At 39.4% G+C, this 24,326-nt stretch overlaps 3 protein-coding genes across 3 annotated transcripts; 2 read left to right on the top strand and 1 right to left on the bottom strand.

The window, feature by feature from the left end:
- The first annotated feature begins 669 nt into the window (after positions 1-669).
- On the top strand, positions 670-10,316 carry znf592 (zinc finger protein 592). Its single transcript, XM_032523505.1, is given in 10 exon segments — positions 670-978; positions 1,464-3,697; positions 3,861-4,039; positions 4,125-4,298; positions 4,384-4,543; positions 5,504-5,764; positions 7,704-7,816; positions 7,908-8,051; positions 8,136-8,192; positions 8,194-10,316. Coding segments are annotated over 9 exon segments (3,714 nt in total). The 5' UTR covers positions 670-978; positions 1,464-1,483; the 3' UTR covers positions 8,606-10,316.
- Positions 10,317-11,719: 1,403 nt separating this feature from the next.
- On the top strand, positions 11,720-16,004 carry kti12 (KTI12 chromatin associated homolog). The gene is made up of 9 exons (XM_032523538.1): positions 11,720-11,974; positions 12,960-13,011; positions 13,099-13,151; positions 13,263-13,318; positions 13,422-13,501; positions 13,585-13,744; positions 13,879-13,941; positions 15,052-15,120; positions 15,800-16,004. Exons 1-9 carry the CDS (start codon positions 11,824-11,826, stop codon positions 15,941-15,943), a joined length of 828 nt encoding a protein of 275 aa, XP_032379429.1. The 5' UTR covers positions 11,720-11,823; the 3' UTR covers positions 15,944-16,004.
- Positions 16,005-18,677: 2,673 nt separating this feature from the next.
- On the bottom strand, positions 18,678-23,623 carry si:dkey-24l11.2 (uncharacterized). The gene is made up of 12 exons (XM_032523509.1): positions 23,368-23,623; positions 22,237-22,844; positions 21,164-21,223; positions 21,005-21,057; positions 20,781-20,925; positions 20,260-20,645; positions 19,946-20,174; positions 19,722-19,836; positions 19,429-19,546; positions 19,217-19,328; positions 19,006-19,118; positions 18,678-18,811 (listed from the first exon to the last, which is right to left on the bottom strand). The coding sequence occupies exons 2-12, from the start codon at positions 22,840-22,842 to the stop codon at positions 18,742-18,744; spliced, it is 2,007 nt and encodes a 668-aa protein (XP_032379400.1). The 5' UTR covers positions 22,843-22,844; positions 23,368-23,623; the 3' UTR covers positions 18,678-18,741.
- Positions 23,624-24,326: the final 703 nt, after the last annotated feature.

Genomic DNA, 24,326 nt, shown 5'->3' with positions numbered 1-24,326 from the left:
CACTATGTATTTCACTGAATGTGCAGTGAATGTTCCCCATCTGTCTATGTGTTACACTATTATACAGATAATACAGATTTCCAATTCTGAAACAGTTATATTTTACACATTTGGTAATAATTATGTTAAATAGTATTTTAATAGTATCCTATTTTTATGGTTCTTTTTCTATTCTATATTTACGTTCTTGACTATTGCAGTATTTTGCTTTATTTGTTATTTCCTGTTAATATGTGTATTGTATACACCAAACACCAAGGCAAATTCCTTGTATGTGAAAATCTACTAGGAAATAAACCCATTTCTGATTCTGATTCATTGGACTTTCACCAGGCAGGTGGGGGTCTAACGAAAGATGCTTGAGATGGAAATTGTTTGATCCAGTGTTTTTCGGGCTTAATTGACCTAGGCCTTTATAGGGACTAATTCAGAATATTGTAGCCACTTCTACACTATATGTCACTGAAAGCAAGTTTACAATCTAAGGAAAAAATGGTTGCACGGTGGCAATGCACGGTGGGTGTTTAGTTAGGGGCTCATAACCATAATACATTTTACCCCCAGGGTACCCTTGGGTTGCTGGCATGGTCCGTCGTCCATGGCACCGCTCCAGCCATGTCTTTACGCATGTTTCATAATTGATTATGGCGTAACATGACGCATTACCTACCTGCATGAATACTTACCACATACAATAATGCCAACGTTCAGAGCAGCTGAGCCACTGAGAACGATAAATAGCATTTTGCCTTATTTTGAGGTGCATGCTAAAATGTCAAGCGGCCCATGGCACCGCCTCTTGTCTGTCTGTAAGACAGAGCCAAGGGCTTAATCACACAGGAAAAAGAAAACGAAGTTAACGCTTGTAGCTTGTAGCCTAGCTAGCTATGAAAACCTGCTACAGCAAAACATAGCGTCCACAGTTAACTGGCAAAATAGCTAATTTAATAGAGCTTTTAACCATAACCGGATCAAATGGTAAGCGCACTCGTGCATCGATAAGTGACGAGTTTATTAACTTGGCTAGCTAAATGATTTACGCAATGGTATGTTGCTAAGCTAGATCTTTCTGTCTTGGCTCGCCTATGCCTCTCTTGTTAGCTCTCTTCTGTGTTAGCTAGGCTAACAGCAAAACAACTTTGATGTGGTTTGGCTTATGAAGGAGTTGATATTTGATAACGCTTAGTAGCCTGCAAATGCTTATTTGCTCATATATGTATGTTAACACATGCTTTAGTACAAAATAGTAGTTGCAAAGACGAAGACCAGCATATATTGTTAACGTTTAGCTTGATAGGTAGCTAAAGCTAACGTAAGCATAAAGAACGTCACCCAGCTGTTATTCAGATTGTAGTCAGTTCTTTTTTGTGCTGAAAACAGTTTCTTAATCCCTGCCTGCAGTGGCCACTGTGCACATTGATAACATATATTGATATTAAAGCTAACTCTGTGTTTTTCTGTAGATTTATGAGACTGTGCAGCCATGGGTGACATGAAAACCCCAGATTTTGATGATCTCCTAGCAGCCTTTGACATCCCAGATGCCACAGGGTTGGATTCCAAAGAGCCCATCCAGGGGAGTCATGAGGAGACAGAGAGTCAGCTGAAACACACAGGGATATGTCTGGATGACAGCTTATTAAGTAACCAACCTGTCACAACAGCAGATATTCCTGCTGTAAGTGTTATTGTGAAAAACACAAGTCACCAGGAGTTGTTGGAAGGTTTTGAACCAGCATTACAAAAGGGATTTAGTGGACAAGAGACATCCATTGACCATGTTGAGATAACCAACGGTGACTTTTCCAAATCATTAGGATCTGCGTTAAACGGGGGGAGTTCAAGAGAGCTCCTTGGAAAGGCACCTATTCAACACAAACCTGATGGAACACCAATATTTTCCCAGTCACTTTCTCATTTTAGTCCCATCTCCAGTCCTGAGTCTGAAGACACTCAGTGTAGTACAGATGAAATGTATCCAAAACAAGATACACCCAGTTTCCCAGAAGCTTCAGATTTGTTTGAACCTTCAATCCCAGAAAATCCCCAAAAACTGGACTTCAGCATGTTTGATGACTGTCCAAAGAACTCTGATATCCCCCAAAACACTCTGAGGAGCAGAGAAGAAAGTAGTAGAAGCGAGAAGCCCTCTGACATCTGTGTCAGTAGTGAAATGGATAAAACACCTAGATTACACAGTGCACTTCCCCCACCAAGCGGGAACCAGAACTTTATTGACACCAGCTGCAGTTTAGGAACCACAATGGATGTTCCCACTTCTTATCCACATGTCAAATCTGATACATCTAAATTATCCTGTTGTCTTCAGGCTTTGGTGGCTTTGAATGCTAGACACGATCTCGGTGAGCAGATTAATCCCAGAGAGTCACCAGTGGTTCGGAATGACTGCATGAAAGCAAGCCCCAATGTGCCTATATCCCCACGGAGCCCCAGAAGTCCACTTGAAGCTGTGAAACGGTTAATGAAACCCTCCAACAGTCCTGGAAGCATTTGCAGTGATAGTAGTGGCAAAGCATCCCCCGCAGTGGCAACTGGGTCACCCCCTGCCATACCCAGGGTCAGAATTAAAACTATCAAAACCACATCTGGGCAGATCAAGCGAACCGTCACCAGTGTGCTGCCTGATTCAGAAACAGAAGTTCATTCTGCATACGAATCTTCTCCATCACAGAGTATGATTAGTGAAGATTCTTACTGCAATATGTCTCCTCATTCATCTCAAAATGTGTCTGTTGATAGCATTGTGGAAGTTCAAACTAAAGGCACCCCAGCTAGTACATGTTCACCGAAGATTTTACGCAACAAATCAGAGGTTAACTCCAGGAGGTCAGGAACAGTAACGCAGTTCGCAACAGTGTTCCGTAATGCTAGTAGTCCTGTCAAACGATCTGCTGCACATCAGATGCAGAAACCGAAGAAAGGATCAGCCACAACAGGTCATACAACTAGCACCAACTTCCTTCCCAAAGCAATGCACTTAGCTAGTCTGAACCTGGTCCCTCACAGTGTTGCCGCTTCAGTAGCTGCACGGTCCACCTCTCAACAAAAAAGTCAACACACGCTCTCATCTACGGTGTACAGCACTGTCCCACTGGTGCATCAGGTCAAAACAGCCAACCCTTATCCCCGGTCGTCCATGCCCAACACAGCAGCAGGAACCCTAAACAGACTATTGAACAATGCCAACCCTGTGCCTACATATGTGCCCAACCTGATCCCCCCTCCGGAGAGCAACATCAACCTACCGCCACGCGGATACTGCTGCCTCGAGTGTGGGGACTCCTTTGGGGTGGAGAGGAGTCTTGCATATCATTACAGTCGGAGAAGTGTTCACATTGAAGTGGGATGCACGCACTGTGTAAAGACGATGGTGTTCTTCAACAAGTGTGCCTTGTTGGCACATGCACGGGAGCACAAGAACAATGGCATGGTGATGCAGTGCACACAGCTCCATATGAAACCAATAGCAGAGGAACAAATGTTTGTACCCCTGAGTGCTGTGAACATGGACTCTTACACTTCACCCTTACCTAAAAGCCAACCTGTCCTGCCCCTATATCCAGACAATGCCAATCGACACCGACTCCGTTGCCTTGAGTGTAACAAGCAGTTATCTGACTACAAAGCACTTGCAGGCCATTACCAGAGGCAGTCTGATGACGAAGTCGAAGGACTCGTGAGTAAATGTTTTAGGGAATTTTTAAAGAATATTTTGCTCTTGTAAACAAATCCACAAACCCTGTCTGTGACACTCACCCCAAGCCCATTCTCTTCTACTAAAGGCATAAATCTTTAATAACGGCTAAGTGACTTTTCTCTTGTTTTACTTTATAAAACAGATGTGTAAGGTGTGCTCAATGTTGTTACCCAACAAATGCAGCTTCAGAGCTCACCAACGCATTCACGCACACAAGTCTCCTTACTGCTGTCCTGAGTGTGGTGCCCTGAGTCGTTCTGGAGACATACAAAAGCATGTCAAAGAAAACTGTCTGCACTACGCTCGCAAGGCTTGGTACAAGTAAGTAGGCAAGCCTAAAATGCATGCCTTATAACACACAGTACAGTTTAACATAAAAGTTTCATCATGTCTCCTTTTCTTCCAGATGTCTTCACTGCGATATGGTTTTCAAGACCCTTCAAGGACAAAAGACTCACATTGAGGAAAAACACTGTCAAGTCCTTCACCAGTGCTCAATCTGTCAAGTTGCCTTCAAGACTTCTGACAGCTGTGAAGTGCATTTAAAAAACAAACACAGTGCAAGCAAAATATCCCCTCTGTAAGTCAACACCTCATGACCCGACAATTGAAAGTTGTACATGTCTTTTCACAGTTAATTTGAACAGTTTTCTCTTTTTTTGCAGGTTGATATTTAAGTGTTCGTGTGAGACAGTTTTCAAGAAAAAGCAGTTACTGTTTCAGCATTTCCATCAGAATGCCAACAAGCGTGTTACGTGTGTATTCAAGTGTCCAGAATGCAACTCAGTCTTTTCACAAAAGAAGCTGTTAATGCAGCACTTCAAGGTTAGGCCTGATTTTTATAAAGACATTTTGTATTTTGGTTTTTAAGTCCCTGCAAGAGATGGATTTGGCATGTATTTGTAGGTTGAATTTCATTGTGTGAGTATACATTATCCATGTTCTTGGTTACCTATTTGAAACTTGTATGTATGAAATACATAATTATAAAAACTATTACAAAAAACCTAATACATTTAACTTGAGCTTTTGGAAACATTGATAAACTTGCACAACAAAGATCAGTTGCTGTTGTGCAATGTTAGATTTTGTCAGATTATGCAATCTACAAAACCATGCACATGATGCAGAAAAAACAACATGGTAAACCAACACAAATATTTCTATTGATTTAATGATTAAATAAGATAGTGTCTACAAACCTTTTTTTTTTAAAGTGCTGTAGTACAAATAAGAAGAAAAAGTTATAATTGAGGTAGTTTTGGAGATACTACCTTATTTAATCATTAAATCAACAGATATTTTTGTGTCGGAGTTGTAGTTTATAGACAGTCCCTAAGCACCACCGGCTGCTACTAGAGACCAGTCCTATTTCTCCAGGTTGGAGGATGGCTTGTTTTGAAAAAAATTAGTTTGTAGCTTACTGTTAACCTTACTACAAGAGGAAAGATGCATCATTCGTGATTTAATGTCATTTTGCTATAGAATAATTGATCCCAGAAGTTTGAATCTGTTAACATCTTTCTCACGTTTATATACCCGAGAGCACGGATTATGAATCCGTGCGTACAGTTTATAAAACCGAGGGAACAGATTTTTATTCTGTGCGTGTGGCCACGGTTTATTTTATTTTCTCAACTGACCCCAGGGGGGCTCCATAGTACTCTGTATTAAATAACGGATGACCTATAGTGCGTGATCATTAACCTAAAGAGAGAGGAAAAGGTCTTTTGTTATATTAGTTTCTTTGTGTGATTTTTTTACCATGTATTTTCTGTTTTGCAGGGTGTTCATGTAGGATACATGACAGCAGAGACTGAGGAGAAAAGTAAACAAACCGACCATCCTGACTGGAACCAGGATGCTCATTCTGTCCAACAACAGACGAGTCACAGCCCCGTCAAACACACAGATAGTCCCAGAAAAAAGGCTGAGCAGGACAAAAGAGCCCGTATGAAGCCCACCGGCTGGACGTGCGGGGAGTGTCTCCAGTGGTTCCCTGAACGAGACTCCTATGCTTCTCACGTGAAGACCAACCACGGAAGGGTGAGAGATCACAAATTTCCCATGCTGGAATGTGTATGTGTTCAACCACAACATGAATGAGAAATGCGTTGGCTTTACTCGGCTGCAACTTAACGTAGCTCAAACTACCAGATCACACTTTGTCCAGATTTGTCCAGATACTAGTCCTGAGAACTGAGACTACAATATTTTAACTGTATTAATATCAGCGGAATTCATATAGTGCTTTCATTTTAAATACAATACAGATATTGATGTTGTTCATTGTGTCCTGATGTGTCAAGTTGCTAAATGTCTTGTCCAAGCCCTAATCTGGTCCCAGATTCATTTTTATCTGCTGTTTGTATTCTACTAATTAAGGTGTTTGTGCTCTCCGTTAGCACGCTTAACCCTTCCCGTCACCCTGCAACTTTGTGTTTTTCTGGGTTAAATTTCAACATTTTGGTGTTCTTTTTCTACAATTTTCTAGATGTTTTTGTCAATTTCATTCCAATTTAATGTCACTGTTTTGACCTTTTTTGTTGTTGTTGTTTTTAGTCAATTTTTAACAATTTTTTTAATGTTTTTTGGTCACTTTTTCAGCGTTTAAAAGAACTTTTTTGTTGATTTTTTTCCCCTGCGTTTTTGTAGTTTTTTTCCCCCCAACATTTCTCTTTTTTTTTTTTTCCAACGTTCTTTTGTCATAGTTCTGATATAGAAAGTTTTTTGTAAACGGGTCAATTTGACCCGAAGACAACAGGAGGGTTAAAGGGAAACCCAGACCAACAGAGTTATTTCAAGTCTTTCTGGAACTTAGTAGACATTTGCCAGTTGTCCATGTCACAGAAAAGATATCTTTCTATGTCTTCAAATGGATATAATCTCATTAATTCTTTTTAATTTGTGGCAAAGCTCTTGAGATTTTTACTAATGTAGTCCACACAGACTCATAGAGGGACATGTATGATATGCGCCTTCTCCCCTTTTTCACGCTCCCAGTGTAGTTTTTTTTATTTTTTACATGGGCAGACCAGCAGCATCAGTCCTCCGTCACAAGAGTATTGAGTGTAGGTCACCTGCGTTTGACAGCTGCACTCATGGCGTTAGTGTATGTATTAAAGCATCAGTGAAACTTTAGCTGTTACGCAGCCTTTGTAGATACCTGTATTGATTAAAATAGAAGTCTATCTGTTCCATTAAACGCAGGTAAGACAGACAACTGCAAATGGGCTAAAATGCCTCTTGTGTGGACACGCCTTATATGCTGTGAACCTCTAAACTATATGCACAACAAGTGAGCCACTTGTTCTGTTGGTCAGAGTAAATAAAAAATAATTGAACCAATAAAATAAATTAAAAACCCCCATCTTCTACCTGCGTACTTGTTATGTTGTCTACCTGAACTTGATGTTAACATTAACCGGATCAACAGTTTGGGTGTTTTTTCTGATCAGTCGGCCTTATCTAAGACACTTTGGAAAAACGCTGTCCTTTTAGCCCCTCACAAGCTGCCCTGCTGAAATGAGGAAATAGTTCTGAGGACAGGGAGTCTTGTACCTGAGGTCAGAGTGCGTGTTGATTGAATGGTATGAGACAGGCTTCAGATTGTAGTGTGAATCTTTGCCCAAGTGTTTACCCGTTGGTAATTCTCAGCTACGTGGCATGAGCTACGTGACATTTGGTCTCCAAGATTGGTATTTGTTTTTTAGCGGCCCGGCAATACAAATTAAATTATTTTTTGTAGCAGATTGTGGCACATTTGAAATGTTTAATGTGAATCCTGGGAAATCAGCAAAGACTACTAGTTATGGTTATAATTGCCTCAAATCAAAGTAATAATCTTTTAGTGGTTACTTGTGTATGAATTATGAACGCATTAGACATTAATAATTACCATTGAGAAACCTTTTTGTAAAGCTCCTATCGTCGCGCTGTTTATTTTTTCTACCTTTTTATTTTAATTTTTTTCCCGTTACCACAGTCAGTGAAGAAGTATCCATGTCGTCATTGTGAGCAGTCTTTCAACTCTACAAACAGTCTGAGAAGGCATCTTCGCAATGACCACGATGGAAAAAAGAAGATTTACACTTGCGGGTAAGATTTTTATGTTTGAAAATTAACAAATCATTGCTGTGACAGTCCTTAATGTTTTATCAAATTAACCAGGAAATACTTTACACTTTAGGTATTGCACAGATACAAAGACAATATTCACGACGAGTGTGATGTTGAAGAACCACATCAGTCTAATGCATGGAATCAAAAATCCTGATCTTGGCCAAATGTCCAAAACAGCGATCCAAGAATCACAAAAGGCTTTTGGGGGAAGGTTGTTTTATTCATCTTTTAACACAAATAAATGTTAGGGGAAAATTTTTAAAATTTGAATTGTGGGCTTTCTTTGATTTTTCAGGGGAGTTTACAAAAAACCCGCGGTGGACAAACGGGGGGACCAAAGCCTTTTTGCGGTCCCCTTTAGCGAAAGCGAAAAAATCGTTCCGCTGTTTTTAAAAAGTGTTTCGTCACGAGGACAGGCACAGTTTTAAGCATATCCCCCACAAAAAAGATGAAAACACTCCTCAGGCCTTCACTGTGGCTTTTTTTTTCAATCGTCGTTCCAAAAGCCTTTCATTTCACAAAGTCAAAGATCCTGGGGAAGGCGATAAAGAAGGAGCGGAGGACGGGGCTGACGTTAGGGAGAACGAGCAGGTTAATCACCCAGTTAGATCGGCAGATTCGGATGAGGTCAATGACTTGTTACCAAAGCTAAATGAACCTGAGCCCCCACAAGCTGGAGAGCCAGCAAGTCTGCGCTGTGGCAAGACCTCCGACTGTAATTTAAAACTGGGCACTCACTCTCAGACACAAGCAGTCTCTCTCTAGTAGTGACACCTCTTTAAAGCTGCTTTAATAGCTTCAGTTTTTATGTGAAAGTAACAGGGGATGCTTGATGTTCTGCCTGGAAGTGCTTTCATTTTTTTCTCTCTCAAGTTATTCAGAGGCTGTGCAGTATATTCAAGCAGATCCTTAACATTTAATAAATAAACAGTATTTTCATAAATGAAAGGACACAAATATTCACTTATTTTTATTTATCTTTGCATGTTGCTAATATATTCATCTTGCCTTTTAGATATAAATACACAGATATTACAGCTTTCTTTCCCACCCCCAAAATGTTCCCTCCGCCCTGACAGGAGACTCAGGAATGTCTGTTAGTGTTTAGGTCCGGTGTTCATTGATGTAACAGTGAAGAGGTGGATTTTTGTCTTTAAAATCAACGTGTTTTTGTTTTAATTGCTTGAATATTGTCTGAAGTATTTAATGCTACACACTGTTACCTGAATATGTTTCAGGTTGCAGTTTTTTATGACATGACTGTGTTGCAATTTATTTGCACAACAGTGCTAGAATAGTAGTAGCCATTTATTACAAAACATACTTTATAGTTTGGTATTCATTTAAAGACGTATTTCTGCATTCTTGGTGAACAATTATTCATAAAACTATCCTGTGATATTAAATACAGGGGAGTTGTCTTGCTAAGCAAAGTCTTCCAAAGTTTGGCTACACATAAGAACGAGATTTTTTTATTTTTTATTACTATTTACGCATTCTGAAATGCTTTTGTCTCTGTGTTTATTGGACGTGTTTGATTTGTGGGTGTTGTGGATCTTGTTCCAGATCTGGCCTTTTTTTTTTAATGATTGTTCTTTTTTTGAATGAGTGTTATGGGGAAGCATGGAGAGGTATTGAATGTGCGGTGCAGTATTGAAAATACCTCAAATTGCCTGAAGTGTATTTTTCAGGCAAGTGAACAGTCAATGTAATGTCAAATCAGGGTACATTGTTTTGGATGAACCAGAGCAGGTGTGAAAGTGAAGTTTGGTGGCATATCGGAGATAGTGTTTTATGAACCAGGACCTGATAACATGAGTATAATAATTCTAGTAATTTGCTGGAATTTTTTGAATCCATGATGACTTCAAAGGAAAGAAATCTTAGATCAGAAAGGTACTTTTTGTTTGCATGTCCTGATTTGTAAAGCAGCACCTCTTGTTTTGCATTGAATACATGACAGTTCCTACCTCCATGGTGGATGGCAGTGATTGTTAAGTGACAAAAGAATTTAAGGAGTGGCAGGTAATCTCAGTGCAATGTAAAAATGAGTTTATAAAATGTGTCTTATCCCACATTATTAAATTTTATAAATTATGTTGGGAATAATATTAAAGCTATATGGTCATATTGACTTAACTGGCAAGTGAACTTTTCTATTTAAGTGCTATGTGAGTTCTTAATTTCTCTGTAATCTTAAATCCCTAATTTACAACACTTTTCAGCTGTTAAACTGCAGAAGATGAAAAGAATGACTTTTTCTTTTGTAATGCTTGTTGCAAGACATTTGTACTTTTGATACTGTGTACAGCGAAGACTTGTATAAGAAAATACTGTGTACATACAGTGGCTAGTGAACCCTGGATTCACAGCATAACTTAAGCCATTACATCTGTTCAGCATGCAGTGGCCCATGTGCCTTGCTGTAATGTTTACGTCAAAGTACTTACAAATAAATTGGTGCATTTATTGTACATCTGCATTGTCTTTTGTTTTGTGTTAAAGACTTGCATCTGTATAACAGTACTGGATGCATGGGAGAAAGTGTTTAATGACACTTGGATGGGATAATTAGTGGTTTTGCACTGTGGTCATTTTACAATCGTCATAGCAAGTCAGAATGACACAAGGCACTCTGACGTTCATCATTTATCCAATGGGAAACCAACCACAGATGTATGACTTCATCACATTAGAATATTTAGTCCACCCTATCTGAATATAACTGCCTGGCCACAAAGTAACAGAAGAGCAGAGATATTTCAATTAACCAGCACCTAATTGCATTCAAAGTTTGAGAAATGAAAGGCACTTTGACAAAGATCTGCAGAGCAGGATTCGTATTTTCTATCATTCTTATCTCATACATTGCCATGACATCTTCAATGACTCTTGATTTAACTGAGTTGAGAAATAAAATTTCAAAGATCAAGGTGAATCCAAGGGGGAATCTGTGGGCAACAGGTAAGAGAAATAACACTATTCTGGCAAATGTTTTTTGTGCTATTTTCTGATATATATTTGACAGTTTATATTGACATATTTTGTGTTAATTTAGGACATTTCATGGGCAAGAAAAGTGTTGTGGATAGTTCCTTTATGAAGTCTGCCTTTGAAGATGCAAATGTTCCCAATGAAGTGAGAGCTGTTAGTCCTTTTTCCCAAGGGGAAGACCTGCAGGCACTGCTCAGTCAGATGTTGAAAACTACCAAACACACACAACGTAAGCAGACATTGGAAATGTACGTTTATTACTATTTTCATTATTGTATAAATTCCCTAACTGCACAACTGATCTTTTTTTCTATCCATTTAGAAGAGAAGGGGATCCTGATTAAGGAACATATCAACCAACCCTGTCAAAATATAAAATCTGCTGATGAAGAAGAGAGTCTTAAAATCTTGTGAAAAATGAGCTCTAATATAAATATGTTGACGTTTTTTTAATGTGATACGTTACATTGTACATAACAGTGTAATGCCAATCTGCACTGCTTTGTTTTGGGGTCCAGTTATTTGAACCTAATATTAATTTGTGCCACCTGTAAATAAACTAGTACTGAAAGCTAGATCAGTTGTCAATCATTTTTTGTGATTTCCACATTTTCGTTGAAATATTATTGTTGCTTTATTAAAAATAGTAAATACAGTAAAACAAAATATGGCTTACGGTTAGCTTTAGTCAGTGCTCTCTAGTCAGAAGGCGACGGTTTGACCCGCCCTACTCTGCATCTGATTGGCTAGTACTCGTTGCCTTTGTTGGTTGGATTGGTTAGGTTTAGGCATGAAGAATATGATTGGTTAAACTTAGTGAAAAATACCAAGGTAAGCCAATCAGAGGCAGATCAGGGCGGATCATGCCTTAGCCATCCTAGGAAAATTAGCTCGTGTTTGTTATGTGTCGTTAGTAATTATATCCGGGTGAAAGTGGTGACATGCTATTCAACACATCTTAAGATAAGTTTGTCTATTTGCTAACTGTTATGCCTCTGATAGTGATGTGTGGTTACCCCTGTAGTGGTAAAACACAGAAAGCAGAAGAACTTAAGGTGTACTTTGAACGCAACACTGACAGAAAGGTTCATATTGTAGGAGACGGAGCACTGGGCGTTGAGAAAAACACAGTTTACGCAGGCAAGTCACACGCATAGCTAAGTTAGCTATGTCTTCATTTAGCGTTTGGTGGTTATTACGTGTTCAGTTTTATTGAATAGAGTTCTTCTGAAAAGTCTGCACCAAACCGTTATTGTTTATGCGACAGCAATATTTAACGCAACTGTGCGTGTTGCTCGGGAATTTTGATGAAATACAACCTGTAATTTAAATAGACGTGTTTCTGTAAAGTTAGCGTGTTTAGGTGTGCCGCCGACTAAAAATACTGGATGCTGAGTTTTTCATTCGTGTACTGCAGAGTGTGTGTTTGGCGTGCTGCTGTCATCACTTCCTATGGTAGAGGATCTTCCTATTAAACGATAGCTTGCAGTCGATATTTTCTTCCCAAGAGAAACTAACGTTGTAGTTTTCTCTTATTTTACCTTCTTTTACATACTATACGTGACTTAAATACTGAGTATTACATTTGGTTTGAAAGATAATTTTCTCGCCACAGTTTAAAAAAATCACATCATTAGCTAAGGGATTTTTCTTTTTTTCTTACTTTTTTCAGCAAGGCGTAATCGTATCAGTCCATTGATGGAATAACAATAGTCACCAACAATTTTGTTAATTTTGTAAGCAAAAAATGCAAAAATTCACTGCAGTTGCAACTTCTCAAATGGGACTCTTGTCTGCCTTTCTTTGTCCTCTGATAGAAAATTCATAATCTTTTGGTTATGGACAGTGTTTCAGACAGTCAAGCAAACTGCAAAAGCGAAGATGTTAACTCGGGCAGGGAATGTGTGAAACATTTAGTTTTTTTTATAAATGAAACACTTAATTGATTAACCCAAAAAAATAATTAATTTGGCAATAAGACTATTTGGTAATTGTAAATAGCAAAATCGCTGTTTGGTGTCATAATCAAAAATAAGCTGTCTCAAGAAGACTGGATTCCTAGAAAGTAGGAAAGTATCTTTTTTTTTGTCTTGCTTTCATTGAAAACTTGTTGGATATGTTGCAGATTCCCAAAATGAAAAAAATGTCAGAGCATCTCTGAAAGCTGAAGTAGAGAGGTGGGTTCTTCAGATCTGTTTTTAGGTGAGATTCATTGGTAATGTTTTACTGTCACAGCCCTTTTTCACCTTTTATTTGTTGTTTAGGAAACTCAACAAGGATGACATTGTAATTTTGGATTCATTAAATTACATAAAAGGTAAATCCTGCTAACAATAGTTTTGCAGATGCAGATTCCGTGTTAAAACATTATGATTTGTTCATGCTTTTACCCTTTTTTTTTTTTTCTTTCTTTTTTTTTTACCTACAGGCTACCGCTATGAGCTTTTCTGCCTCATCAAACACGCACAGACACCACACTGCCTGGTAGGTATACTAGATAAATACCTAATGGATTTTTTTGAAAACAAAAACTATCACCCAAACAATAATAACACAAGTCAAAATCATATGCTTTCTTTTGATGAAGGTATACTGTTTGACATCAGATGAAGTGAGCTCAACGTGGAATGCCAACAGAGAGGCTGCAGAGCAGTTCACCCAGGAAATGTGAGTGAGAAGCCTCTAGGTGCATGTCAGTCTTTGGTAGGACTGTCTTTACCTTTACCTGACATCTGGTTTGTCTCTTGTAGCTTTGATGCATTAGTGCTGAGATTTGAAGCGCCAGACTCCAGAAACCGATGGGACAGTCCTCTCTTCACCATCCTGAAAGACGACGCGCTTCCATATGAAGCCATTTCTGACGCACTTTTCAAAAGAAAAGCACCCCCACCTAACCAGTCTACACAGAGTGTAAGAGACATGCACACATGCGTTTTTTTTAATTTTTTATCAAGCGTACAACATTTAACAGATGTAGCTGTGTGTTCTGTCATGTTGCCCTTTTGACCGTCTGATGGTAATAGAGATATTCTTTTTCTCTGCAGCAACCATTGTCATCTGCAAACTTCTTGTACGAGTTGGACAAGATCACACAAGATGTGTTGTTGGTACGTCTACATATGTTCTTTTGGATTTTCTGTTTATTTGTCAGTCACGCAGATTTCTGTCCTGGGATACTGTTTTAGCTGCAACCAGTCTGTCTTGTGAGTCATGTCATATTTTAGGATCACCAAAGTGAGATGCACACATTGGAAATGGAAAACAATGGCCTGTGGAGTCCTATTCAGAAAAATACTTTACTTTAGATTACGCTTAAGTTTAATCAATTCTGAGACTTGAGTTGTCTACTTGTTTTACCAGTATATTTTAGGCCATAGTTACATGAAAGAAGAGGGTGACCATTTCATTTAGGGCACTAACTTTATGGTTTCATCAACTTATTGCGTTAACATGTATTTGGCATTGTGGAGCTGGCCATACTGTAATTGTCCTTTAATTGTTCATCTACCTATTACTACCTGTGATGGGTAATGTCTGCTAATTGGTGTTAGCCAATAAGAAATCATCTGTTTTGTTCCCCTCGGTTTGCTTTTGCGTACACCTTTTATGTTCAAAGGATTTTTATACAAGTCTCCTGTAAATTAATTGAATAATTAGAAGAAGAAGTACTCAAACAGTCCATTTAATTCATTATTTTTTTGAAGATTATTTTTGGGGGCATTTTAGGCCTTTTACTTCCACAGGACAGGTTAAGACATGAAAGGGGAGAGAGAGAAAGGGAATGACCTGCAGCAAAGGGCCACAGGTTGGAGTCGCACCCGACTAATTTCTCCATAAACAGGAAATCAAGGAGAGGGTTAACTTTTCCTGCTGCAGATTTCCCACCTTGGTCAGAAAACACTCTCTCACTATGACTCTAGAGTCGATACTCGCTCCACAGTTAAACGCCGTCATTCTCTTCCTTCACCCCACACATGCTGGCTCGACACACACACACACCATTGCACAAGTATAGACTTCAGGCCACTTGTGTAGGTTACGGTGAAAGCTCTGCGTGGAGCCTCTGTATTAACCATAAAACGGCCTTTAGTGTGCAGATCCCACTTTGCTGATCTCAAACGTCCTACAAACCAACGTACCTGGGGAGCTGTGTTTTTGTCAGTAAAAACAGTCCTTTTTGTATGTACTGTTTGATAAAGGTCATTTAAAATTTCCAGGCAATTTTTAACGCACAGAAGACAAGTGTTCCGGGGGATCTCGTTCCAGTTCCAGGAGCTACAGAAAAGATATCCTTTTTACACATTTACATGTCTTTTTACTTAAAACCCAAAATTTGAAGAATCCTTTTCACAGGTTCTATAGTTAGGTTTTTTTACGAGGATGCCACAATCTACAGGTCGCACATTGATCTTTCACAGGCTTAGAGGATATCCTCTATTAATACCTAATTTCACGCTCTATTAATTTGTGCTGACTCATTTTAATCACATTTTCCCTCACCCGCAAGAAGCAAAGTACTCTGCATTAAATTACTTGTTTGAAGGAGAGGGCGGATGGATGCACGTCCATCAAAGAACTATAATGAAGGGCAAAGCAGCCAATCACTGTTAAAGGTCTTGCCTGTAACAACATACAGTGGGATATGTATGGGAAGGGGGGTACGCGACGGCAGGTGTACCTCAGAAGAAACACTTTGATTTACTTCTTTTGAACATGTCATTCCAGGCAGAGACTAAGTTGAAAGTACATTAGGTTCGTTCTGCGCTGGTCAACCTTTAATGTCGTGGTGCATCATTTAAGAAAATGTCGGTAAACTACTTTGTGTTGTTCTCCTTAAAAGTTGAGATGTGATACTGTGACCTTGTAGATACTTTTGGTCAGTTTATTTCTTCTTCACTGTTCCGTTATGCTTGAAAAAATCGTCTCTTCTTCTTGTATTTAAATGTCCTTAACCTGATGTCTAACATCGAGCTCACCAGGAGCATCAACATGGCGGAGCTGAGGAAACTTCGGCGCCAATTCATCAGCTACACCAAGATGCACCCAACAGAGAACTCGGGACACATATCCAACATGTTTGTGCAGTATTTAAATAAGAGTCTTCACTGAAATTTTATAGCATTGGTTTGTTTTTATTTTGGGGTAAAAAATAAATTATTAAAATAGTTGAATGTTTGTGTTATTGGTCATTTTACAATAGGGTGACCAGACGTCCCCGGTTTCCGGGGACAGTCCCCGATTTTGGCTACCTGTCCCCGGCTGGATCTGTCCCCGGAAATGTCCCCGGTTTTCACTGTGACTGAAAGACCCGAAATTGGAATGAAAGAAAGAAAAAAAAAAAAAAAAAAAACTGACAAAACGTAGCCAATAATCGCACACCCAACACACGCAGGCCCCAGACCGCCAGAGCCAGCGGTGCTCAGAGAGGTTTCAGAAGCCGTGTGTTACGATGCTAAAATCACTGATTATTTACATGGAGTCTGGTGGGTTTAGCGAACGCAATTTCGCGGACTTTTATGTTTTAAAAAGGATCTTTATCTTTAACAGAAAGGTCGACCTACTTAGAAATCCTTCCCATAATGTTGTCAGACACTTAGAATATTAATCTGAGTCTGTTAGCAGCTAAACAAGCACTTTTATGAACGTAAATACAAGCTGGACAATTATCCTATTAACGTACATTGCAGCGATCTCGTTTAATACTGCATCAATGTCAAAGGAAAATATGTCCTCAGTAGTTTTTGTTGTATCTGATTCTCAATGAGCTGTTGCAGAAACAAGCCTTGAGCAGTAAAGCAAAAGCTGTCAGATAAATGTAGTTCAGTAAACATTACAACATTATGAAATATTGAGACTTTCTATCTTGAAATATTAAGACTTTCTATCTTGAAATATTAGGACTATTAGGACTTTATATATTGAAATATTAAGACTTTCTATCTTGAAATATTGGGACTTTTTATCTTGAAATATTAGGACTTTTTATCTTGAAGTATAAGGATGGATTTTTTTTATCTTGAAATATTAGGACTTTCTATCTTGAGGTGGAGTGGAGTGGAGTAGGAAATAGCAGCAGGGGTGGGTCTAGGATCATACCTTGGGGGGGGCTCAGCCCCTAATAAGAACAGCGCTAGGTCTAGTGTCCCTGTTTTAAGTTTTACAAAAATAAAAACATTACTTGTTTTGGAGGTAAATACACTTCTGAGCTGAAAATGTCCCCAGATTTTGTCTGAGAAATCTTTTTTTTCTTTTCAAAAAAACGTCATGCAGTACAGTATACAAATTAATTTCTAGACACAGCAAGCACAACAGCTGCGAAGGCAGTCTTTGAACCCACCTGAGTAAAATCAAAAAGACTGATAAAGACATTTGAAAAAAAACTTTTGATCAAGTCCACTTGCTCTGGGTATCGTATGGCCTTCTTTAGCAGATGGAGCTGCCCAGTTGTCAAGGAGATGAAAAGTAACACTGCGTTACAATTCCCATAGTACCATATTATTTACTGTAGTATACCAGAAAAGCTATAGTATGTACCGATGCATAATATGTCAAAGCAGTATGCCAAAAGTACCAGGATGTCCTACTGCGCTCGGTCGGGTTTTGCGGTATGCTTTTTTTAGGCTATTGTGACCAACAATCTTTTCTGGAGAATATGAGCGAGAGGGTCAAAGTTTAAGTTGCAATTTTATTGTTGTATGCATACTGCATGCAACCGTACACTTGGTAAGGGCTATTTCCAAGGTTAAGCATAAACATCCAAGCTCAACAGAAGACATGATACTAATTATCATTCCGGGCGGTTACATGCATTAGTCTTTCCATCTGTTCCTTTTCTTTGAATCCCCTTTTCACTGGCTCAGAACTTTGTCAAGTACAGGTTATCTTTTATTCCCTTTGTATTGTTCTGGACCTCTTGGTGAAAGCCTGACAAACAGTACTTGGTTTTCTTATTCGAAAGCTTATCATTCCTTGTGGGACTTGTAAGCAAAATATGAAAGAAAAGACTTTGTGTTAACATTGTGAGAATAGAAAGAACAGGAAGTTGTTTGGGGTTTGCTTTGCGAAAACTGAAAGTGGGTGGCACTTTAAAATAATTGGGCTCTGGTTGTTCCAGGGACCAACAGTCATCCGTTCTGGGATGCTGAGCTGCTCTGTCCACCAAGAAAAAGGCACCATGTGTTCATGGTGGATTGCAAGAATCCAAGGGTAAAGCTGTGAATGCTTGTGATGTATAAATTGCCAGTTATAGTTAAAAAAAAATCTGTTAAAGAGGAGAAGTACAGCTAATCCATCAATGAATACTTCATACAGAAACATCTTGTGGCAGTATTTGTGTAGACAGTATGAACATGCCAATTATTACAGGAGAACAAAGAATATGTGTTTAAACAGCACTGTCGTGAAGCTCTTAGCCATCATTCCCATTGTTAGCCGCCTGTCCGGTTGGAGCTTTTACTGATAGAATAACGGCACTCTTTCTCCCAAGAGGCCAAGTGCAGCAAAAGGTATGCAGAAAAATAAAATAGCTGTGCAGGGGCTTTTCTACCAACCAGAGTGGACCAGCAGTTTTGTGAAGATGAACAAAATCATTCAAGAACATGGACAAAGAAGCTTTTTCTTGTAAAAGTGAAATATAGAAATATTTTTTTCAAGACCTTCTAATCCGTGTTGCAGAGTAAACCCTCATTTTGATTCTGATTTACAGAAATTTCACATCTTAATAATAAAACTCACAAGTCATCCAAATCAATCCACATTACATTTACAGACTTTCAAATGTCAACAGTTCTCACGATCACGCTGAATAATCATAACATGATTTAATGAGGAAAATGTGCAATCATTTCTTTGAAATCATTTTTAACTTGTGTCTTTTCACAAGTTAGGGGGATAATGCTCTCCTTCAACTACTTCTTTTCACCAACGGCCTTCCTTGAAATCGTTTTGTTGGTGTTGGCGTATTTATGTCGATCATTTCTGAAAAGAAAGAAAGTAAGAAAAAAAAAAAAAAAACTCTTAACCACTGAAAACAAAAGTACATCTTTAACACAAAAAACTGCTACTAGTGTTGGAGCTACTCATTGCTTTGTATTTTTTGATAGTTAAAGCCATTACAACTACCACTATGTTTTCCTCAGTAATGTAACCATAAAGGTTAGATATAGATGTACCTGCTCATTTTGACTTTGTTTCTGCATCCCAGTCCTCCCTCCCAGTGGCTGGTGCGTGCCCCTCTCGTCATCATGCTTCCACAGCTGATGCAAGGCTTTCCATTGCCATACGGCTGCAACAACAAACAATGTAGGGACAACGTTTTAAAAAGTTTCAATTCCGAGGCAAAGTCTAACTTTAGCCGCAGTCTAAAAGCAGTCTTTAGCTCACCTGTTCTTTGGCACAGTAGCCACAGATCATCCTGGTGGCCAGTTCCATGGGGTGGTCCTGGTCCTCGTCATGGCACCCATCACAGGGGTAAGCCCGTCCACAGCAGGGAAACCTGAAGGCAGGCGGTGGCACAAAGTTTTCACAATACTTGTTCTTCTCAGAGCTTCCATGTCTGACACGTGAAATGAGACAGGACACAGTGACAACGGTACCTCAGCCAGCGGTGGCTCTGTCTGTAATGTTTGCATACTCCTTTTTCTGGCAGCGGCTTCCCCTTTTGCACAGCAGGATCTCTTATCATCTTATAATTAGCAGCACAAGCACTTGGACCTGCACAAAGGGAGCAACAATTAACATTAAATTCTGCTCTGAAAGGGTTTTGTGCACTGTGTAGCTTTTTAAATAACTATGTGAGGTGAGAGAGCAAACTGTGGCAGTTTGTATAAAGATCTTAAACTTTTGCTGATTCCTTTAGTAAACGTAGATGAGCTGGGTGTAGGTGAACCTGTTTTGCTGGCACGTGGCTGAATATACTGGAATCTTGTGCTCTCAGCCAGAATCCCGAGTTTGCTGTGGCAGTGTTCACAATTAAACTCCTTTGTTTGACCATAGGAAAGGTTCTGATGAAAAAAAAAGCAATTTCAGAGATGACATATTTCCCTTCTGGTGATATTGCACACTGATTTTTAAACAAAACAGAACAGAGCTGAACATCAACGGTTTCATCACCTGCACGGGGCCCTCCTGGGAGCAGCTGAGGCAGCCCACAATGAGTTCACATTCCTGAAGAACGAGGTCAGCAGGTGAAGCGTTGTGAAGGTCCAGGTATCCCAAGACGTCGCTGTAATGGTGCACCATGCAGGGCCTGAAAGCAGCATTGATGCTTGCACTGCACTTTTCACACTGAGCTGTGCAGGGTGCCCTCCCAGTCAGTGTCAGGTCTGCAGTTACCTTACACCTGCAGATAGGACACAAACAGTCAAGATTCTGATTAAACAGTCTAATTTGTGACATTGATATGACATTTAGCTATTTGTCCTTACCTGTTACATTGAAGGCAAACAGTGATTTGTTTGGCCACTACGGTGGCTGTGTTCTCTCCCAGCCTCAGTCCCAGCAGCTTTACCTCTGTGCCTCTGCGGGGATCACTGATCTTAATGTTCTCCACCAGATGACTGGCTTCCTCCTCCTCCTCCTGCTGCTGCTGCCCTTCATCACTACCTGGACCCTCCTGCTGCACTAACGTTCCCCGCCCCATTGTCCTCTCACTATATGTCTTTTCCAGTTTTCCATCATCACTGACATCCTCACCTGCAGCAGCGGTGTCAGAAGAATAACTGTTCACAGATTTTTCACACACTGCTGCCTGGAGCTCCTGGTACGATATGAACTGCAATCCAGCTTTTTCTAAATCAATGTCTTTTTTTAACTGCAAAAACATTAAAGAGAAAATCTTTCAGCATTAATAAAGTAAAACAAAAGCAGATATTTACAGGTTGTTTTGGTAAAATCAAAGGGGAAAACACAATCCACTATCTTTGTTTCATGCAGACTGCAGTCTCACCTGCCGGGCTCCTTCAGTGAACAGTCTCTCCAAACTACGATCGAGCCAGCGAAGAAAAGGCCGAAAGAGCAGCTCTACCTTTCCCAGTAGCTGATTGGTTGCATGCTTGGCTTGAAGCCATTCCAAAGATGCTTGCTGTACATGTCTACATAGCCAAAGATTTATATAAATGTCACCGCCGATAACTCCAAACATTACATGTTTAAAACTGTACATGATTTTACCTTGCCATTATTGGCGGCAGCTCCTGGTCCAACGGTATGTCCAATGTAAAAATCTAAGAAAATGTATCAAGCTGGTGAGGAACTGTTCTTTTCATGACAACCATTTACTGTATAGTGTATTACAGAACCTGTAGTGAAAACGGAAGCAGTGGTCTTTACCTCCTGAGGGTAACTGTCTGGGAAGCTCACCATGATGTCGACTTCTTTCAGATCGAAGGGCTGTAAGTTAAAATGCTGAGTTAGTATATTCCCACTGCCAGTGGAAATGTACTAACTACAGTATCATCTGGACCAGATAGTACTGTAGTTGGGTCATTTCCATCTATGTAACCTATTATCACACCAAAGCATGACAGAAATAAATTGGTTCATTAATGATTTACAGGAGTGTGAAATTTGTGGATTATGGTTAACAATGCTGATAAAGTGGATTACTAGTTCTGATATGCCAGTAATATGTATTCAGTCAAATGGTTGGCTACGTCTTACCCTATTCTGGCAGTGTCTAAGCAACACTGTAAGAAATTTCCCAATTTGGGATTAATAAAGTCTATCAAATCAAATCTACGGGAATAGCAGAACAGCGAATTAATCTTTCTTGTTTTCAAATTTAGCAAAAATAGGCAAGTTGTAATCACTGCTTTACTCCATTTCTCATATAACAAACAGGCCTAATTTACTCTCAGTGGTGAAGTTTAATTGATAAAAATCCCATGTCATTCACTAACAATAGACCTTTTTCACAGCAGACATTTTGACTTGTCATAGTAGGAAAAGCACAGCTGAAATTGATAACCTTAACAATAGCTGCATTTTACTTAGGAGAGGCTCTGGTATTGTACATGCTATTGTACATACATGCTGACTGACTGGGACACTTAATGGAATTGAGCCATCATTAAGGTTATCAATTTCAGCTGTGCTTTTCTTACTATGACAAGCCAAAAAATGTCTGCTGTGAATAGGGTCAATTACACTTTCACAGTAAAATCACCATGGGTGCCGTCAGGGCATAGTAGGTATGGTTTTACTATTTATTGTCTACAGAGAGGCTTCAGCATTTGTTTCCATATACAGTATCACTCTGTGTTTATGAGGGAAGAAAAGACATTTTTTTAAGTTCACCAATTAAAATTGAGCTCTACTGTATTATAGAAACAAATTGTGGGTGGATTTTTACTGTAAGCTTTCGAGGGAGGAGAAAAGAAAGAAGGTAGAAAAAAAATGTTTACCCAGTCTGGATCAGTGGCCTCTACAGCCATCCTGTAATAAGTAACTTTGCAATCACTTTGTTCCTGAATAATCAGCTGGTCTTTGGGAAAACGCTTCTTCAACTGCTTGATCTCTGTGTCTCGTAGCTGCATGGCGACATTCTCTGTCAGGTCACACAGCTTGACCTCTTGGAGGATGCCAGGATGAGGACCTGGTGGCATCCTCTGTGCAGGTCTTGGGTTCTTGCCAGGAACAGGTTGGTCATCCAGTGGGGGGGACTGTGGTGGATGCCAGAAGCGACATCTGTCTTCCATAGTGCAGTGGCCTGAGATAAAGTAGCGACAGGGGCGGCGGCCAGCTGCTGGAGCAACCCTGGAGTTGCAAGTTGGAAGAGGCCCATGCCCCACATCTCCCCCAGGGATCTCTGAGTTTGGAGATGCAACATCTGACTGGCTGGGTGTCCTGATGGTTTTCTTCTCATGAGCTTTGGCATCATCTCTTATGTGTAGGAATCTGCATTTCTTCCCAAAATTGCAGTGCCTTCCTTGAGAGAAGAAGCGACACAGCTGCTGTGTATGGAGCACAGGCTCTGACTCACTCATCTTCTCTTCCTCACCCTCCTCCATCACTATGAATGAATGAATACAGTAACACAAATTAAACAGATGTAGCTACTTATTTACTTATTTGTAAACATTACAGTGCCAGAACTGTGAACACAAACACCCATTTGTAATTTAAGATGGGCGTTAGAACCGACTCTAATCTTATGAGAAGAATTTCTACAACATTTTTGAAACCTGGATACAAACATCTGCTCTTATTCAGCCACGAGAGAGAACTATGCATATTCAAGTCTGGGAACTGGGCAATAGGGACAAGTTCTTCCATAACAAACCTTATTTAGTTCTGTGTTGAAAATTTTTATCAAAATTACCTCCAAAAATAACGTGGCATTTTGCTTTAATGTTAATCAGATCAGTGTTTAACGGACCAAAAAAAAATCATTAACGTCATGTGACAATAACGTTAGCTCTAGCTATGCGTAACGTTAGCTAGCTAAACTTTAGCTAGGTACCACTGATAATGGGAAGTGTTTTGCTATGTAGCTAAGTCACTTCATTCAAATCAAATAAGAAAGATAACATTACCTCAAATACACAGGTGTCCGCGTTAAAGTTTTTTCCGTGTAATATAGTGTTAAAAAGCTAATGTCAAATTACAAGTGTCAAGTGAATGCAACGTTACGTGCAACAAGAAACGTATCCGTACGTAACAGCGCAGTCGTTTACGTCACTACGTACGACGAAAGGTTATATTTTTCTTTCTAACCATAGACAGTTAGCTCCTAACCGATGCTCCTAACCACTATAGATGTATTTTGGAATTTGCCATTGTACTTGAGTTGCAATAAAGAAAAAAAGAAAAGATGGTTCGGAAGATTTTAGTTATTGTCGAAAGATGCTCTGAATATAAAGTTATGTCGCCCTCTACAGTTTGGGAGTGTGAAATGAACGTGAAGAGGTTCAAAGTTGATTCTTGACTTGGACACAGCTGTCACAAAGTCAATTTAGTAGCTGCTCTGGAATTTTCAATCACATATCCACATGATCTTTATCAGCAGATGGAAATTGCTCAGTCATTTTCATGACTGTATAAAATAGGTCATAATGGGATTGTAGATTTCCTTTTTTTTTTCTCTGAGCACTTATAAGGCCTCACCCATGTTGACTTAAAGGCTGCTTCAAAGTTAATTCTTTACCTGGGACAACAATTAGCCTACACCACAAGTAAAATGTAGTCACCAAGCTGTTTAATCATAAGATCATTAAGTCAACATAGCCTAATCCTTAAAATGCTCATGAATAAATCTTGATGGAAAAACATGTGACGTTTGAATCCCCGGCTAAATGTACCTGTTGAGATTGTTTTCTCAACACTTTAGGCTTACTTCTTTCCTCTTTTTCACAGTAGGACTAAATTTACAATAGGCCTGCAGTAGCAGTGGTCATATTCATTCATACAGTTCTATAAATGATAAAATCAAGTCACATGTATAACAACACAACAACAAAGACACAACAAAGTGCTCAAATTGATGATTTAGTGC

The sequence above is a fragment of the Etheostoma spectabile genome, chromosome 8 (assembly GCF_008692095.1).
Source record: "Etheostoma spectabile isolate EspeVRDwgs_2016 chromosome 8, UIUC_Espe_1.0, whole genome shotgun sequence".
Lineage (NCBI taxonomy): Eukaryota > Metazoa > Chordata > Actinopteri > Perciformes > Percidae > Etheostoma > Etheostoma spectabile.
The sequence above is the reverse complement of the archived record's forward strand: the minus strand, read 5'-3'. Positions and strand labels throughout refer to the sequence as shown.

Coding starts and splice junctions, on each gene's coding strand:
- kti12 (XM_032523538.1), top strand. CDS start 11,824: ATGCCTCTGATAGTGATGTGTGGTTACCCCTGTAGTGGTAAAACACAG. Junction 13,152..13,262: donor TTCATTAAATTACATAAAAG/GTAAATCCTGCT, acceptor TTTTACCTACAG/GCTACCGCTATGAGCTTTTC. Junction 13,745..13,878: donor CTAACCAGTCTACACAGAGT/GTAAGAGACATG, acceptor TTTTCTCTGCAG/CAACCATTGTCATCTGCAAA.
- si:dkey-24l11.2 (XM_032523509.1), bottom strand. CDS start 22,842: ATGGAGGAGGGTGAGGAAGAGAAGATGAGTGAGTCAGAGCCTGTGCTC. Junction 20,646..20,780: donor TCACTGAAGGAGCCCGGCAG/GTGAGACTGCAG, acceptor ATGTTTTTGCAG/TTAAAAAAAGACATTGATTT. Junction 19,837..19,945: donor CCCAGGAGGGCCCCGTGCAG/GTGATGAAACCG, acceptor TTTTTTCATCAG/AACCTTTCCTATGGTCAAAC.